This window comes from Limanda limanda, chromosome 10, assembly GCF_963576545.1.
Source record: "Limanda limanda chromosome 10, fLimLim1.1, whole genome shotgun sequence".
In the NCBI taxonomy this organism is placed as follows: domain Eukaryota; kingdom Metazoa; phylum Chordata; class Actinopteri; order Pleuronectiformes; family Pleuronectidae; genus Limanda; species Limanda limanda.
The window spans coordinates 21,404,493-21,424,560 of NC_083645.1; the positions used below are offsets into that span (position 1 = coordinate 21,404,493).

Here is a 20,068-nt window from a genome sequence, read left to right on the forward strand (position 1 = left end):
CAATAATCCTGAAACTTTTATTCTGTAAATTCTGGAAGTGATATGGGTGGATTAACGACCACAGGGGTCCTAAGGCCTAAATATACATGTGTTGGTGAGCCTCACTTTGCATAAATGTGTCATTATTTTCTCAGGCACTCAGTAACCATTTAGTACAGCAGGATGAATCAATTATTCGACTCAAAGAAAATACAGATAGAGTAATTTTTCTCATAAATGCCATAAATTCACTGTTCATTTAAATAATACAGAATATAAGCATTTGCTATTTTCAATGTTTTTAACGATAAAGACATATATTGCTATATCCTGTTATGATAGCTAACCCAACCTTTTACATTACATGTCATTTGGCTGACGCTTTTGTCCAAAGCGACTTACAATTAGTACACTCAACATTTATGAGGGTTAGAGAGTTGTGACAAAAGAGCAGCTTAACTAATATTGTTTACACTGAACAATCAGTCAGTTATTAAAGATGCATTGATGATAAAAGCACTGGTTGCAGCATTAAAGTTCTCAAAGACTATATTACCTGAGGTTCTGTGGGTTAATTACCGGACACAGAATCAGACATATGATCATGTACTTATGAACAAAATACCCCACGACAATTTAGTTTATAAACCTAAATGAGCCAGAGTCCCTTTACAAGATGATGGAGTATAGGGGACGTGCAGTGTTGCAAATCTCAAACTTTGTGATTAATGAAATAATGCAGAGATGGTGTCGACTGAAAATGAAGTGTAACATCTTGCACATGACATCATTGAATTCAAACCTAAATATACATATATTCTGTTTGTGTGCTTTATCTGGAATTTCCACTGCTGAATATATGATATATATTGATATAGCCTATCTATTAAAAAAGGATCTCAATATTCTTATTATGGGCTACGCTTTTTTTAACCTATGCACATGTCTTCTTGTGCACATTGAACTGTGGGTTGAATCAAACTTTAAGGCCACTCTGGGGTGAGCGGACTACAATGTCTATCATTTTGGTTCACCTGAATAAAAACACTGATCTCAGTTATTTAACTGTCAAGTCTGAAAACACATTAAAGTATTTTCTTTTTGGTCCTAAACCACCTTTAACCATCATAGACAACTATTTAAATCTCAACATTATTCCTCAGGAGACCTGCTCACAGACGGACAGATGACCTTTTTCCACTGCTCAGTTCTCAGCAGACAGAGTCTCAGACCGACACAGTTCAGAGAAATTCCTCAGCAGCTGTGTAATGTGATTGCTCCAGATGACACTGATGTATTTCCAAAAAGAAGGCTATTACAAAATAGAGCATTTTAAACACAGTTATTCTGTGAAATTTCTCTCTGTTGTATTCGTGAATGATCCCTTATTAGTTCAAGAATAAACTCTTAATACAAACACTTGCAAAAGAAATGTTGCTTTGTTCATAACTTCTTTAATTATTGTGCATGTTTTTTGATGGTTTTTTTTTGTTTTGAGTTCATGAGCATGCATACAAATATTCACCTAAATTATTCTGTAATGTAAATGAAATAAATTAGAATAAAATAATGAGGTTTGAATCACCAGGAATAACCTGTGGGTCATCGGGTTGAAGTCTTATTAAACTTAAATAGGTTAAAAAGGAGGATAACAACACTACATTCTGTACAATAACTCATAATTAAAATCTACAACCTGTGGAATTTGATTAAAAAAAAGGCATTTCAAGGGGAAATATACAACTGTATATGTGTGTGTCGAGTATATGCACACAAACAATGTAATGAATGTGTTTCCACTCGTTTCAAATCCACGATTTCATGGCATCACGTTTAGAGTTAAGTTTATGTCTTCTTATTGAATCTCAGTCACATTTCCTGAGAAAATCAATGGTGGTGTTTTAACAAAGCAGAGGCTGAATGACGGTGCTCGTCTTTCACACGGTGCAGGGGGAGGATGTGTCGCTGGGACTTTCATGGGGGACGAGGAGGAATTTGCACCTGGGCCCCGGTGAAGCAGGTGGAAGTCTCTGTCAGGTCAGTTTCACTGAGTCCTGCAAAATGCTCATGGGGGTGTGATTGACAGCTTCCAAACCGGAAGTCTTATAGTGTCTTAAAAAGCTGCTGTGGAGACGGATCGAGATGATGAAGACTTCACCACTAAAAACGGTTTGTGGATGAATTCTGCTCCTCCTGGGTTGGTTGCAATAAGTGAATTAAATTTATCCTGCAAACTGCTCGTTTAAAACAAGTTTAACTTTTCTATTGGGCCAAAGGGATTTAACACAAATTAATGAATCAACAAGGAAAGAAGGAAGAAAATGTGGGAATATTTATCATAATAAACTTCACGAAAGCTCCATGGAATGCATGGAATTAAAAACGAAAATAAAAATATCTTCATGTAATTTGAGATAGGTTAGTCTGGACTTTGTGTTGCTTGTGATGAAATCGTGATTTAAAAAAAAAATAAAATCATAATAAAGCTCAACTGAACCCAGATAATCAATTGACCCATATGGGTTTTTCAAATTGCGAAGCTTCACTGCTTCAAACATTAATGAATAACATTCATGCAAATAAAAAAAAGCACAGGTTCACAGAAAATGTGACAAAACGAAGAGCATTATTCACTATGTAGTCTAAATATATTTGTAAATTATGGCGCAAAATAGATCAAACTACATGTATTTCTATTTTATTGCTTTAAAATTGCATTTGTTGGTTTAGCCTACACACAACCAGGTTAATAAAACGCAAAGCACACATATTAAAATATTCTATTCTTGCTTGGTTAATATTGCAAAAAAAAGTATCTTAAAATTATTGAATTTATTGATTGTTAAAATATGCTATTTCATCCAGTCTATAAATAAAAAGGTGTAATTGTGGAGTGACTCTGTCGCTTGTGTATTTCACTTGTTTCGTGTAAACAAAAGAAATGTTTCACTCAGAAGTTATTCCAGGTTGATTTGTACCAACACTAAAACCTAATTTATCACGGGAACGAGATTTAACAACTAGTTAAGTGGATCGTTTAACAGTGTAATTTGGTGGTGAACCGTTAACTCCTGCTGTGTTGTGACATTTAAAGGAAACGAGTGTATTTTAAAACCATTCACTTCCCCACATTTTCTTGTGGTTTCTGCGCCACAAAGCAGACGCAGATCCAGAGGAGCTCGGCAGCGCCTGCGCATATATTCAGTCTGAGACTTGAACCATAATGGTCTTCGGTCCATTTAAGTCGAGCTGAATAAGGCTCAGTTCAACTCAGTCTAATAATATCTATTAAATGTCAATTTTCTGTCATCCATCCTATAACCGGATACAAACCAACAACTGCAACAACGGAGTCTGTGCAAATGAAAGTGATTACAGCTCAGTGCAAAGGTCAAGAGCAGAACTGTCCCTGACTCGGTTCGGGTCAGACCTCGTCTACGGAAGGATGATAATAATCCGCCTGCAACAAGAAAACCCAAATAACAAAGAAATCATGAATGTTTGTTTGGATTTCTGCTCGGTTAACGTCAATTCCGGCGATTACAACTCCACCTTCTCCTTTTCCGGCAAAACAGGCTTCAAAAAACTAGAATTTTAACTTTCCTCTTGATATTTAAAAAGCCAAGAGATTAAAAATAGATGTTCTCCTTTTTATTGGATGAGAAAAGGCGATACTTGTGCCTAAACCTCCTTGTAAGTGCGTAATTTTGCTAATAAGGAACATAATAAAATACACATTCTTGGGAGTTGTACCCGTTATCTATTTTTTTTTTATAAATCAGTTAACAAATACAATGTATTCAAAACCCAATTGAGAAATACAAATTGTACGTTTCCCAGGCAATAAAGTCGAACAAATCACGCCGCTGGAATGGGGTTAATGCACAACCGATGGGGGTATTTGTATTTCAACAAACGCAGGTTGAGAGGAAGAACAGCCTCGATATGTCTCCGTATATCAGATATCTCCACATGCAGGTATGAAAGGAAGTCATGTGGGACGGTCCACTCCTTAGTATCCGTCTCTGTCCTTTCAGCTCCAGAGGAAACAATGAGGAGCATCAGTGGAGATGGCCTCTTGTGGCCTATATATACCTGCATCGAGCAAATCTGATGTTAGGACATACAGGCGCCATTCGTTAATGTTTGTACCATTTAGGGTTAAAGATTATGAGGCGCGGATCAAGCAAATCCCGAACTATGCCCGAGTGCTGGTGCGTATTGGTGCGTAAAGCCGCCTGTGCGCACAAGCACATTGTCATTACGCAGCGCTGGAATACAGAGGTGTTCACATCTGGATCCCAGGATGTGACTCGGTGAGCTGACATGTGCTGAGATAATCTGTGACCGTGTCTACGAAATCACCAAATAGAGATTTAATTTCCTCCTCTTCACGCTGCACAGTAAATCGTAGATCTATTGCACAGGCACACCTTTTTAATCCTGATTTACAGTATCCGTGTACGTGTGTGTGAGGGGTGTGGGTATTTCATAAGGCTGGAGATGACTGACCCCGACTTTACACTCAGGCTGCTACTGCACACAGAATAACACCGAATAGTTCTGCTACTCCCGAAATACTTCAACTTCAGCGTTAGGCCCTAAATGATCAAGACAAGCTACAGGAAAACGTTCCTGTTTGCTGTCTGTAAACACCACAGAATGAGGAACCGTGTTTTCCGGGTTTGGTTTGAATGTAGCTGCAGTGACACGGGCCTCCTTAACCCCGGAATCCTCCTCTCCTTGTGTTGACATGCAGCGCTAAAGGTAGCTGTCAGTTCAGCCTGTCCGGGAATCACATCGCTATTCATCATTCTCTGACAGGTGTTGTTCAGGAGGAAAGTCACGGTGGCCCAGGGGATAAATACTTGCTCTCATAATGGGAGTGAAATTAAAGACATCAATTCAGCAAAAAAAAAGAACGAGTCTTCCAAGTAACGTTGCGCACGAAAAGGATCAAATTCAATGGATAAATCACTTTTAGTTTCAGTTTCCTTTGTGATCTCATACAACAGAAAAGTTTTCAATAAATCAGTTTTGGTAAATAATAAGTCATATTCTCAGTCTGTCTAAACTGAAAGGACTAAAAGGAAGAAAAGATGCGTACAGGTTTAAACCCCAATCCAGGTTTTACGCGATAATTAAAACTTCCCCAACAAGTAGCACTTACTGCATTCAACAAACAAGTTAATACTCAAGTTGGGGTAATAGGTAGGACAGAATTCTTCAGCAAGTGTTTATTACGCGAGAATTACTAATAAAGATTAGTAATTCTGTTTACGTGCAGTTGTCACTATAACTTAATTTGTAAACCAGCGCTGCGTAAAATAAGAAAATATGTCCAGTTTATAATTATCAATGAAATCAGACCGTTTTATTGGTGTTATTAAAATATTTCTTTCCGTGTCCCAGTATTACACATCATAATAAAAACCTTAAAATAAAATAGCATCCAGGTAAAAGTAATGCCTGATATGTTTTTTAATGTTTTTTTCGATCTAAACAGTCATTTAACACGAGTAACATGTACATGTACATTTCATCAAAAGGAGGTTTGTGTGTTTACTGCCACACGAACACTTTCAGGCCAGCAACACAACAAACTGCCTCTTCTCAGTCTGACACTGTCCAATAATGTTTCTTACATTGAAATAATGTAACGTATATGATGAAAAGTGCTGAAATATCTTACCTTTACAAACACAGCAAGAAAAACAAACACACACTCACACACACACACACACACACACCCACACAACCTGTAACAGAGACAGTTTCTTTGAAAAGTCAATGGAATATGTCGATTTCCAATCACTGCAGAGGTAGGAAGGCGCATGTAAAATATAAACCAGCATCAGGTGACGTGTTTCAGTCTGTTCAGGCCTCCTGGTCCTGAAGTGGGGTGTTCAGGGGTCCTGGGGGGGGGCTCCCGGGCACAGAGAGGAATACTTTACTGTTATTACTGTGTCACTCCTCAGAGGTTAACATACTGACATTTAATAAAGACGTCCAGTCTCCCTGCTCCCACTGAAAACCCCAAAACGTGAAAAAATCTTCTTCAACAGGGTTCCTCCTCCTTACTGAAAAAGAATAAGGAGTCTTTTAAAAAGTGTGTGAGGATGTGGAGGATGTTGGGGAAGCCCTGGTCTGGTCTGGCCTGCACAGCACAGCACGACGAGCCAGTTCAATCAGACAATTCTCCTCCTCTTGTCAGGGAAAACAGTTTAGTTTGTTTTTTTTGCTCCCAGGAAATCAAACAGTCAAATCAAACAATAAATACAGTCACCGAGCTGTCACTGGTTCCCTGAGCACGCAGAGAGTGTCCACGCAGGGAGGCAGTAGGCGTAGGGGTAGTAGTAGGAGGGCTGCAGGGACAGCAGCGGGGGTCGCAGGATCTCCCCCGGGCTGTACTGTCTCTGGTCGTCCCGCACCAGCACCTTCACCGCCACCTTCTTGGCCGCCGGGGTCGACGCCATCAGGTCTGCGGCCATCTGGCGGCGCTTGGTCTTGTAGCGACGGTTCTGGAACCAGATCTTGACCTGGGTCTCTGTGAGCTTGAGGGAGGCCGCCAGGTCCGCTCGCTCCGGCCCGGACAGGTACCGCTGGTGGTTGAAGCGCCGCTCCAGCTCGAAGACCTGGGCGTGGGAGAAGGCGGCTCTGGAGCGCTTCTTCCGCTGCTTGGGTTGGTCCAGGCTCTTCTCGTCCAGGGTGCTGGAGTCTGGGGAGAGGGGGGGGGGAAACAAGTCAATACATGCATTTGTTCAAAGTTCTGAAACAACTGGAATCATGTGCTAATCAGCTGATGGATGCATTTGAACAAAATGTTAAAATGAAAGGAGAGTAGAGACATGCACGGTTTTTAATTTCACTTTTTAGCTCCTTGTTGTGAATAGACCATGTTAGAATGTATTTAAGTCTTTGAATGCTGTTTTTAAATTAAGCGTGAACTATATCAGATCTATCGAATTTGCTACAGGTCTGAAGATCCAAACTTTTAAAGTTTATTTTTTGTAAAACTGGCTTCAATCCTCGCTTTGTTTACAACTTATATCCAATGTTAAATCTGCTCAGTGTAGCATTAGTTAGATTACAACAGTTATGACATCTTATAAAGTATTATAAACACTTGTGGCACAGAAACAACCCCAGGGAATCCACTTATAAGCGTGCGTAAAAGTTAAACAGGTTGTGCGTAAAAGTTGAACAGTTTGTGCGTAAAAGTTATGGATGAGGATGAGTTTAGCCAACAGGCCTGATGTTTACGCTACGAAAACACAATCACGGCTCTCGATGATCCCACACAAGTGTACCAGCGGTTTGAAACATCTGCATTAAAGCAGCGTGAGTCTCTTTAACTCAAACTTGTATTGCGTCATTATGGTTTTGGTCAAATCCAAGAATCGTGGTGTATTTTTGCTTTGTGTGCAGCTGCATCTTGGTCTTTCTGTCTTACTCACCAGTGGCATTGTTGGGTTCACTGTCACTCTTTGCGTTTTCCGCCGCTGCAGACTCCTGGTCCGTCTCCTCCTGCATGCTTTCCTCCGGCACGTCCGACGCTGCGTCCCCGTCCTTCTCCGACTTGCAGGCGGCCGGAGTCTTGCTGTCGTTGTCGTCGCTGAGTCCCGAGTCCGAGTCGTAACTCTTCTGGTCCGTCGGCTCACAAGTTTCCCCGTCGTCCCTCCTGGAGCCGCCGTTCATCTCCCCAAATATTTTCCAGCACGCCGTCTTGGAGAAGCACATGTCCAAATCTGGCAAGTGTCGGCTGTCGTCCTTTTTGTTCAGGATGGCTTGGATCGAGAAAGGCATCAGCGAGTTGCCACGCACGGCCATTTTCACTAAAGCCAAAAAAAAAACAAAGTTTGCTCGGTGTTGAGGTTGAGAGATTCACCAGCCCGGATAATGGAGTAAATGTCAGTTCATCCACATGTTAAACTACGTCCTCCGTGGAGCTCTGCTGTCGCTGGACTTGTTTCCTCCTCTGGAGCTGGTTCCTGGTCGCATCCCCGCGGGAGAAGCCGTGGAAAAGTTTCTGCTACATCCGCAGGCTCGATGCTGCTGCTCCGTTCAGCTCTGCCATCAGCCCGGGCTCGCTCCAGTCTCTGGCTCTTTTCACCCAATGTTTTTAACGTCCACCCTCACCTGTGACTGACAGGCACTCCGAGCCGTCTCCCATTGGCCCGGAGAGGAGGAAAGCTCCTTCACCATTGGCCACTGTAAAAAAGGCGTCATGCTACTTTCAACCGGGTGGGAAAAAGTTGAAGGAAAGTTTGGTGGACGCTTTTCACAGGAGGCAAAACTGACATAAAGTTTGCAACAACACATGTGTATTTCAACGGAAACAGCCCAAAACACGGAGAGCAAACTGCGGGACTTGTGACAATAAACTTGTTTTTTTTATTTGTTTAATTCTTAAGTATTTGAGGATTAATGTGACGGATTTGTATCCACTATTCTAGTCTGCAAAAAAACGTCGTGCCGTGCGTAAAAGTCCGAGATATGTAGAAAGCAGATAGAAAGCTGCAGCACCAGTCGAATATAAAAGGTTAAAGCCGTGTCTCCTATTTTCTCTGCAACACCCGAATGCAGCATCAGGACAATAAATTATCCGGATTTGTTACTTTTTTTAAACTTAACCCTTCATCATCCAATCAGGTCTGCTTTGAGTCAGGCGCGTAAAGGTCACTTTTACCTTTGCGTTTCAGGATCTGACCCAAGCGTCTGATTGTTTTCAAATCTCTGAGTCTACGTTTTGTTCAGATTTTTTTTTAACTCGTCGATCTGCACATCCTCGTCTCTTCCTCGACCTGCATCATGGATCACCATGACCAGGTAGGCCTCCCTCCACTTGTGCGCAAAACCAATTTCCACGCATAAACAACCCATGAGATAAATTAAAAATTTGACAAACTATTGACTCCATTAAGTGTAAAGCAGTGTTTCATTAAATTCTGAATATATCTTAGAACAGGTGACTGTCTTTGTCTCAGTAGATCCGATTGTGCAAAGCCCCAGAAACACTGACAGCTATTTCAGAAAATAAATAAATAAGTGTCACAGTAAAACAACTGAAAACACCTTATTAAAAAGGTCGATTTTCGTAATAAGACTTCTCATAATAAATTCTGTCACCTTTTGCATCATAAAATTAAAGCTTGTTATTTTTCGTTTAGGACGTTGACCCTTTTTTGGTAGAAAAGTACAATTATTTATCAAAGATATAATATATATAGAGATATTACTGTAATAGAGTTCTATCAAATGAGGAGTGTGTCACTGCAGCTGTGTGTGTGTGTGTGAGGAAGTGGACAAACATCTGTCGCTGCAGATCTGGATTGTGACCCATGCCGTCGCGGCAGGACGCACAGGTTTCTCTGCAGCCTGGAATATCACACATCCTTAATATCCTGCACACTTATAAAGTTTAGAGTTTTTTTAAAATATAGATTTTCTTTATGCATTAGTTTAACTAGCCCGACAATGTAGTACCGAAAGCTTAAGATTATATTGGAAGTGTGAAATGGTATTAAACAAAACCTTAGTCTGAAATAAATTAAACAAATAACTCTCCTGCTGCATCAATAAAAGTGTAACCATTGTTCAAAATGTATTATTATTATTAATTATTATAATAAATATTATTTCGTATCCTAAATGAACAATGTGTCCTTATTTTGACTTCAACAAATTAAAAAAATTAGCAGACTGTTATAATCTGGTTTTCTTTAGTTTTTAAGTTATTTCAGAGTCAGTGGGGAGTCTTGGGTGAATGTCTCTATTTTCTTCAGAGCCGAACCTGCAGGCGTCTGTACCGCAGAATTATTATTTAAGGAAAGTCACCTTTAACTAAGACAATTTTTAATAATAAATAAATCTGTAGAGCTCTGCCTGTGTCCTCGGATTCACGTTGGATCACTGGTCATTTGATAAACGCTTGCGTAAAAATGAAATAGTTGTGCGTTTTAAATATTGACGCGTAAAATATACATTGCTCTTCAACTTTATCATAAAACAGCATGTGTCGCTGAAAAAATACACCCGCAGCTCAACCGCATGTGAAAGACGAAGATAAAACCAGTCCCGTCATCATATTGACCTGCTGGTTTAAGCGGATTTTTACCAGTGCTGCTGTGACCTTGTGCAAACCCGTTGCGTGCATATATTATACCATCTAGTGGCCACTGGAAAAACCTCCTCGCCTTGACATTTGGCACCTTCGGGGTCAGATCACTGAACTTTACGCAGCGCAACAGAGCCTCTATTTTGCCCCTCGGCCTCGTTAGATGCGTAATTTCAGGAGAAAACATAAATTTGAGATTTATTCTCTCAGCAACTCAAGCGTCCAATGCATCAGCTGCGAAGTTTCATCCCAACAGCCGTTAACTGGTTTCCACTCCTGCTCCGTGAGACCAGTCTAATGCTGCTGCGTAAAAAGCATGTGCCATTGTCTCTGCATGGGCTGGATGTGATGTGACCTTGGGGATAAACGTCTGTAACTTTCACCACAAGCAGTGAAAACACAACTGGGAAAAAAAGAAAACGCGCAAACCACTGACACCGTCTGGATATTCTCACACACCCTGCTGCCCATGTTCTCCTATAGAAACTGCTCAATCCGCCCAAGGCCAACGCAAGGCCAAGTGGCACATCACATAGTTTGTATTGTATAGAACAAGAAACTTTCTTCCCTCCCTGGTTTGTGTTGGCGTTTGTCCCAAAAAACTGACCCGTACACAGGACTTTACCCTGGGAAAAAATGGAAAATAAATACAAGTGTCTGCCAGTTCTCCGACAGAGTGGGCCAGTGTGTGCCTATCAGTGTGATGTGGAGCAGAGCACCGCGGGTTGCACCGTGTTTTGGTAACCACACTGCGAGGAGGAGTAATACGCAGTAAGTAGTTGTAAGTGGCAGGAAATGTAAACAGCAGCAGCAGCAGGTTTTCATTCAGACAACTGTTGGAGCATCTCATCAAAAAAAGAAGAAGAAGAAGAGACAAGACTCGCATCATCCTCTAGTTCATCCCAGCACCTGAGCAGGTAGTCAGGGGTTCAGCTGTTATAAGTTAAGATTCAAGATTTCAAGATTTTTTTATAAAATAGAATAACAATGAAATAGAATATCAACAATTTAAAATAGAAAATAAAATATATACATCTAAATATATATCCTTACAGGTGAATATTCAATTTGTGCAGTAGTGCAAATGTTCAAATATGCTTGTTATGATGCTGGTATAAGCCTCATGTAAGTTGTCTGAATAAGCAGCAGTGAAATACTGTTGTTGTTCAAGTAAAACTGTACAGATACATCTAATATAAAATTGAAAAATAAAACTAGTAATTGTTTACATGACTTTATTGTTGTGAAGCTACTTTTACCTGCTTCTTCATAATGTTGGGTTGATCCGGATGAATCACATTTTAGAAACTGATCTCGTGCTTTGTTTTGAGTAAAATAACTAAAGACTATAGCTGTTTAATAATAATTAGGTATAATGATGTCTATTGAAATGACTCGGGTGTAGAATTATAAATGGAAATATATAAGTATTCCCCCACGTCAAATAAGTCAATTAAGAACAAATGCTGTGATTCAGAAAATAATCACTGAATGATTTGAGCACATTAATAAAATCTAACTTTATTGGAATATTTCTGATCAACAGTTTGTTGAGATGTCAGTGATGAAAGTCAGTCAGGTGAACAGACCAAGTCAGTTAAATCTATTCTGAATTAAGCTTGAGTCACTGAAGACGGACGAAGTAGCCAATAAATAAATGTATAAATGCCATTGTATAAAAATGACTCTCAGTAAAATTCATGGATTAAGCATTTCTTATAAGTATTACCAGCAAAATGGACTCAAATTATTAAAAGTACTCATTAAACAGAATGGCTCCTGTCAGTGCACTGGAGCCAATTTAAACTACTTAATAACTATTGTTGTTTCATCAATAGTCAAGGCTCATATTCTATAAATGTTTGAATTTTATGTTAATGAATATATAAAAATGTATTCAATTATGGCTGTTAAATAAATACAGGGGAGAAAATGAGGCATGAAATTAAAAAAAAAGTAGCTCAAATCGGAATTGTCATTGTCTTAATGTACTAACATTACTTTATGGTTATTTTCTCCCACCTGGAGAAGAAGCATAGAAATTAAATTTAATATAAATAATGCGTAGAACAGCAACTAATAACTTGTTTTCAAGTGGGAGGAGGCGTCTCATGTATAAATTATTATTTTCTTGTTTAAAAAAATGTCCATTTTGTTACCTGAGCTCCAGGTGACATCTTCTTTCTGATTCACAAAGATACAAAACAAACACATAAATAAACAAATCCTCATATTTGAGAAGAGGAAACTACTTGTTTGCTCAATTTCTTTGAATGTTTGGTCTGATGTCAAAACAGATAATCTAGTTGGAGAATAAATAAACAGAAATGAAACATGTTGCTGTATGTATGTGTGTGTGTGTGTGTTCGTGTGTGTGTGTGTGTGTGTACAGTCGACATGAAGCTGCTGCTGCTGGAGCAGAAGGGCTCCCTCTCCTGGTGACCGGGAGAACCTGCAGGCACAGACAGAGGTGATGTGGAAAGATGAGATGTTCTCTGTGTAATAACTCTGCCGGGAAGAGGTGGGTTGTATCTGGGCCTGTTTTTCTACCTTTAATATCCTCAGACTCGGTGTCTGCCCTCCTCGGAGGAACTCCCCCCACCTTCCCAGGGAGGATATAAACTTTAATGGCACATTATTACATTTGCCTCCACCCTCCTGCACCCTGAACGCCCCCCCTCCCCCACCTCCCTCGCCCCTTTCTCTTGCCTCTTCTTGTGACTTTCATCTCACAGTTGAAACTGAAATCATGCCTGATGCGGCAACATGCCAGTTGCTGCGGCAACATCTCTGTTTCCCCTCGTCTCCAGGGTGAGTTTATGACGGCTCTTTAAGTTCTTTTTTCTTCTTCTTGCGTGCTGGTATGAACAGGGCGGCTCACAGAATGCCATACTCCCCCCTCCACCTCCACCTCCTCTTCCTCCTCCACCTCCTCCTCCTCCTCATGTGAGAATAGCTGCCAAATTGTGTTCAGGTGGAGCCGCCTGTGAGAGGGCACTGCCAAGAGTCATTTGCAGTAAACGCTCCCAAAACGCCATCTAGATTTCTCACCAAATATCAGCTCCACCGTGATAGCAGCCTTAATCAACCTCAACGTTGGAAAGTGGAAGGGTTGCGGGTGGGGCTGGGGCTGGGGCTGGGGGGGCTACTGCCAGCTTTAAGTATGCTTTCAGTTACAATTCGAACCTCTCGGCGAAGGAAAACAGTGATCCTTGCATGCGATGGAGCACTAAATAGAAAAGCCCTTGGGAGAGAATGCTTAATACAGTAAATGGAGCCAAGAGACGAGCGGAGAGAGGTTCCCTCCGTCTCGTGGAAGAAATTCAAAACATCTCAGCAATGGCTGCACCGCTGCAGACACAGGGGCAGAAGTGGAGGGGGTGTGGGGGTGTGTGTGGGGGGGTTGGCCTGCTGTTACACTCCAATTAATGTGTAGATAGTGCAGACGTGATTTATAGTTTATTTTGGGCTGTGCTGCACTGACAACCCCGGCTTCCATCCGCCTCTGGCACGCAACAGATAGTGCACGCAGCTCAAGCACATCATGAAAGGCTCCTGGCTCCGGTCGGGGGGGCCTTTCTCCTCCGCCTCACGCCTAAATACAGACATCCTTCAAAAGCAGCAGACCCCCCTTCACCCGTTCTCCTGTCACATGCTAAATAGCACTTCTGAACACAGGAGTTGATGTAGTTGTGAAAGCTTTAAGGACCATTTAGAAATTCTTGAGATATTATGGGCCCTTTCTTTTCAGACGGTGAAGTGGGTGTCGGGGGGGGCAGCTGCAGCTTCAGGTTTCCTGAAGACATGGAAGACATATTTACAGGTTTGTCTCTGACAGCTGCTTAAAGTTCAGAGGAGGGAGGCCCGGCTGTTATTTTGTTATCTATCAGTCTGTTGATCTTTGGATGAATCCATTCATCTGGGAAGTTGAACATCAGTTTACGAGGAGGAATCTTTGAACATCTGGACAACAGTCGGACACAGATATAACACTGAGATGTAAACAGAGGATGGAAGAATCAAGACGCTGGAAGCAGACAATCTTCTGCCTTTTTACTTGATAAATTATTCAAACATGTCCATTCATTGTAGTAAAGGGACATTTCTCTTAGTGACTTATTGTCTTATCAATATGTTTTTAATAGTTTTTTGGAAAAAATAGAGCTTCATGGCAAGTCATCACATTTAATGTAACCATTGATGAGCAAAATACTTTTTCTCTCAATAAAGGAATCATTTTATCAACTGATATAGTAAATAGACTAAATAGCAATTTATTTAGTGCAAGTTACATTCACCCATTCACACATAGATAGAGTGTTTATATCTGTTTGGCCTAGTGGGTAGAGTGTTCTTCAACACGAAGGTTCGATCCCCATTCTTTCTTATCTTCGTGCCGGCAATATACTGAACTCTTAAAATTGGCAGGATTTCAATCACCTATTAATTGCAAAATATATTACACTATGTAAATTTAAATTAATTAAATATAAAAAAAGAAAAAAGAAAAAAGAAAATTAAATTAAATTAAATGAATACAATTTTTTTTTAAACCTGCGCACGCAATTCCTGCGCAATGGGCTCCTGCGCAGGATGTGCGCGCACAGTTTTTTGTTTTTTTTATTTATTTTAATTTAATTTTTTTATTTAATTTAATTTTTTTTAATATATAGCCTGCCAAACTTTCCCATGAGTTCGGACCCAGCTCCTGTGTCCACTGGTGTCCTGGTTCCACCCATGGCAGCGTAGTGGCGTGGGGCTGGCTCATCCCTGCGGCCCAGGGAGCACATTTCTCCGTGCTGGTTCAGGGGTAAATGATGCTGGTCTTCACAGGTGACTGACCTACGCAAGCCTGTAGCCGCCCCCCACCCCCCACAGGACATAATGTGCTTGTGTGTGTCTGTGTAGCCGCGGCGCTTCCGGCTTCTTCCCGGCATTACGCTGCCGGTGCGAACATGGGCAACGAAATGAGGCGGACCACTTTTCGCGGCGCTTCTACCTCCGGTGCGTCCCGGGTTAGAGGATGATGGTGTGACGTTAATATATATTGTTTTACATTGCATGCGTCACGTCATGATAATTCATTTGTGCCGCCCTCTCGGCATTTTTCACCCTAGCCTAGGCATAGGTCGCCTATGTCGCCTGTACCAGGAGCCGCCCCTGCTGCAAAAGAATGGTGTGGGGGGGAAGAGAAAACCTTAAGACTCTGAGCCCCCACCCCTCCCTGCTGCCTGTCGCTGGCCATTTCGACGACTCTCGCATGAAGCACTTCTGACGTTAAACACCTGTTAACTTTTATGGCTTGAGAGAGGGTTGGCTGAATGGGAGAGCTTTATATCCAGCGCCAGTCAGCGAAGCCAAATCCCCAGTAGAGGAAAGACCACTCCCAGTGCAGAGAGGCAGGAGCGAGCGAGACCCCTTCACCCCAGCAGCAGCAGCCGGGCCGAGGACCCCCCCCCTTCTGCTCCCACCCAGCAGTCACCTCTATTCCAGTTGACAGCTGTGTGAAACCACCGCCTCTGCCCAGCCCTCTGCTGGATGGAGCTTAGGGCCTAATAGGAGGGCGGCGGGAGGAGGGTTTGAGGCCGTTTATGTCGCTGGTGTCTCGTATCAAAGTGTAGAAATCTCCCTGCTCTGAGCTTCACTTCTCCATGCCAGTGCTGAAGTGAGGGGGGTGCGGTGCCAGAGCCCAAACAAGCAGAGCCGACCCATTACCAGGCTCCGTGGAGGCTTTTAAGTGTTAAAGAACGTTGAATTCTCCGAAGAGTCTTAAATACTTTCTGGTGCCTGCTGCTGCCACTTCTGTATAAGTCATGGTATCTGATTGCAGGTGGTCGGGAGACGTTAGAGTAATAAACTACATGTGAGATTGTTGCTGCGGTGAATTGTGCGTCTTGATTCATCTGATCTGTGCAAACACTGTCAAAGAAAACTCATCACCTCGTAATGGAGATTTGAGCAAAATCTTGTATTGAAAAACAATTATTTACCAGTTAATTTATGTATCCACTTCTGCTTTTAAAATTTGATGCTCCATTGATTTAATTGACTAGCATCAAAAATTATTGTACAGTAATGATGGAAACATGTGTTCAAAGTCGAAAATGCTTGTGCCCATCTTGTTCCTTCTGTTTAAACATTTAAGCTCATATTTGAGATTATTTAAATATACTTTATTTCTGAAATTATGTAATAGACAAAGTTCTGTGTCCAGTGGGAAACAAAGTATAATGATTTTCTGTCTGTGTTATATACAGTATATCACTAACTAAACCAAATTAATACGCAGATATACTTGGATACGTTTTAAAAACATTGTTTAGGTAAAGTTACAAATAGGGTTGCAAAATTTCGGGAATATTCAAAGTTGGAAACTTTCCATGGGAATTAACGGGAATATACGGGAATATACGGGAATATACGGGAATTAACGGGAATAAACGGGAATAAACTGGAAATTTTGTGGGTAATTTATACTAACTGTATTTACCTTTTCATATACAGACATAAATATAAACATTTTGTTTTGTCATAGGCTGATTTGAGCCCTGAGGAAACTTTGGGCACTTGACTATATGCTTCTGCATCGTTGTGTCATTCTTAACATAGGTCTTTGCACAGTATTTGCAAATGTACACAGCCTTTCCTTCTACATTGGATGGGGTGAAATGTCTCCACACATGAGAGAGTGCACGTGGCATTGTTCTGTAGAATAAGATGAGAAAAAAGTTTGTAAAAAAACGCTAATGCAATGCCAGAGATATAAATAATTGGCCAAACAATTGGAATCTTCTGTAAACATATTTTACAATTGATGGATAAACGTATGGAAATACGCTAGACACTCTACAGCAGGCCTCACCAGCCCTGCTGTAGAGTGAAGGATGTTCACTCAAAGTTCCCAAAATTCCCGAGCTAAACTTCCCATGGAAAGTTTCCGGAAAGTTTCCGGAAATTTACCGGAAACTTTCCACCCCTTTGCAACCCTAGTTACAAACCTTTTATAGTTCCAGCTTTTAATTTGTGAGAATATGTAACTTTTAAATGTCATTTGTTTCAATAACTGTGATTAATCTTGAATTATTCAATGAATAAGATAATTAATGGTTAAAATAAAAGCATTGAGAAGGTGTCACTTTGGGATCTGAATACTTGATTGTCCTTTTCCAGATAAAAAGATTAATTTATAATTAATTATAAAAATAATCATACAACAGTGTATATCTACAACAGTGAAATCCTGTTTTACACATGGGTTAACAAATGAGAAATAATGTTGTATAGGAAAGTGTAACAGTCACTGAAGTCATGTTTCTCTACTTTGTATTAATAGTATCTGACACATTGCCTTGACACGTCTGGCTCGAGTTCTGTGTCAAAAATACTTTTCAAATCAGATTCTCCCTCCGGGTTTCTGCAGGTTTTAATACGAGCTCATGATGATGAATAAAGATTAAATTCTTGTGAGAAATCCGTTAAGGAGCAACTTCTCTATGTCACTTGTGAGTCAATTTGGGTCCCAGGGTAGTTTGAAGAAAAGATCTCTGTTCCAAATAAAGAACAAATGTAAATTTGGAAATAAGAAGCAGCAAATTCTGCTTCTCAACATAAGTTTTAAAACCATTTCCCTAAAAACACAAAATATGTGTTTTTCTATCTCTTCATGTTTATGATAAATCCACACCACCATAATATTGAAAACTGCAGATTTGCACGAACGTGGAGTGAACATTGTATTTGAAAAATCCATTTTTAAAAGATGTTTTTTTAAATATTTGGTGGAGAAATCACAGTTAGAAATTGAAATGCGCAAACAGTAGCAGACGAATGGGATGTCAAACATGTCACACATTTGAGAAAATGAGAAAAATTAATAAAGTCTTGGTAAAGTACCTCCAGACTGTGGATCTGTGCAGCTTTACTTAGATCAGCAGATTTAAGTTGGCTGCCTGTAAATCCGTCCAACGATCCTCAAACTGCTGACTCTCAGCAGCTCGGACCCGCTTGGCAATTTCTAAAATCATTTTGAATTACAATGCAAACGACCATAATAAAATGACGTCTCCAGTGGCATCGCGCAGTGAAAGGAGCGCTGTTGCTCTGCCAGGCCTGGTGCCCGAATGAAAGCTGATCCATGACCTTTTAAACAGTTTGGTGCTAATTTTTTAAAGGCTTGGATTGCAGCACCAGGAAATACCTGAGAGAGGTGCACCTGGAGGGAATCAGGTTCAGCCGTCTGCAGGAGCGGCTGGAACAACTCGGACCACAGGAGCTTTTCTGTAACGTCTCTGAGCCTCAGGTTCAGGTGCAGCGATTAAAGAGTCCTAACGTGATAATGACGGTGGAATATTTCATTCTGAGTTTGTCAGTTTTCTCCTCCATTAGCCGGCAGGAATGTCCTCTCGTCTCCTGCAGGCCGAGGGGATTGGTTGAAGTCTCTGGTTATTTACACGGTACAGACAGCACAATCCATTCAGCCAACGGACGAGATAAAGTTTGAGACATAATAGTGGTGGGTTAATAAAAATCTGTATATTCTGCTCTGTGCTCGGATTTAGCTTTTCATAAACAAAGAACTCCAAATGTATCGGTTTCCTTTCGCAGCTGTAAACCTAAAGTATCATGTAAGTTTATCCTGGACACATTAACAGGTTTTAATCTGACAATATGTGGATTCAATTGATTAAATTGTACAAAATCACAGGGAAGTGTAAAAGTTTAAACATAATAAAACTCTGAATCCTTCACTGATCAGCAAAAAGACTGGAGGACAGATATACAGCAGGATCCTTCCCTGGATGACTGGGTGTAATATGTGCAGATGTAAATAAACTGGAAATTACTAAAATATAATATGACTGTGTGTTAACCTCACCATCAGTGATGGTTTAAAAATAATATCCCAGATATGTGCACATTATTTCACTGTATGGATGTAATGTTGCCTTTGATCCGCAGATCATTTTGGGGTTAGATCTCACACCAGTAGTCAAACTGGGGATTAAAGCGATTTGCTAATGGTTTAGTGAAATAATTTATTGTTGTGCTACGGACAAGATAACCTCCAAGCTGATAAGGGAAAGGGAAACCGTTGGTATCTCTTGGAGCTGCGTGACTCAACCAATAAGGAATGTTAATGTTTCGGATATGATAAGAAGCAACGTTAATGGAATTCAGAGAAAGATCTGGTCTTTAAAAGTGGGATTAGACCGGATCATCGACCGGCTCTTTGCTCAGTGTCAGATATAATGTGCCTGTCTGGAGAAAAGGGAAAGAAGGTGAAAGGGAAAAAAGTAAATTGATAAATAATTAGAATTAGAAATAACAGATCACAAGTAAGAACCTAAAGTGTTTTATATTTGTTTCAAAGAATAAAAAAGGAAATCAATATTCAGCATTTTTACATTAATGAAAAAACGGTGTTAACATTAACAGACGGTTGAGATATCATTATACTGACATACACTGAATTCCAAAACCATACAAAAATGTCAACTACCTTCATGAGAGACAGCACTTTAACTGCAATGAGTATAGAAAATATATTGTGAAGAAAAAATGAGTTTATAGAAACGTGTTCCGTCATCTTTTTCCTTTCAGTGACTGATACAAATGTTATTTCAACAGAGAGATACAAGCAGAGTACTACGTATAAAAATAAAACCTTAAAAAAGAGGGAGAAACATCTCCTTTCATTCACAGAATGAATAGAAAACAATAAAATTCACCAGGGCTGCTCGTTGCCTCGGTGATTTCTACCTTCTACAACACATCATCACAAACAACATGAATAAGTGTGGAGGTCTCTGTCCGACTGACGGCCAATTTCAATCAACCCTCTTTATCTCACAGCGCGGCAGCACATTACGCGTCTGATTGGCCTGAAATGCTCTGGTTCACTTTGCATCACTGAATAAACGCAGGAATGATGAAGTCTGATCCGAACCACATGGCGTCGTGCGGGAGAAAGAT

At 40.6% G+C, this 20,068-nt stretch overlaps 1 protein-coding gene across 1 annotated transcript; it reads right to left on the bottom strand.

Moving 5' to 3' along the window:
* Window positions 1–6,272: 6,272 nt before the first annotated feature.
* Window positions 6,273–7,809, bottom strand: nkx3-2 (NK3 homeobox 2). Its single transcript, XM_061080265.1, has 2 exons — window positions 7,437–7,809; window positions 6,273–6,697 (listed from the first exon to the last, which is right to left on the bottom strand). The coding sequence occupies exons 1-2, from the start codon at window positions 7,807–7,809 to the stop codon at window positions 6,273–6,275; spliced, it is 798 nt and encodes a 265-aa protein (XP_060936248.1).
* Window positions 7,810–20,068: the final 12,259 nt, after the last annotated feature.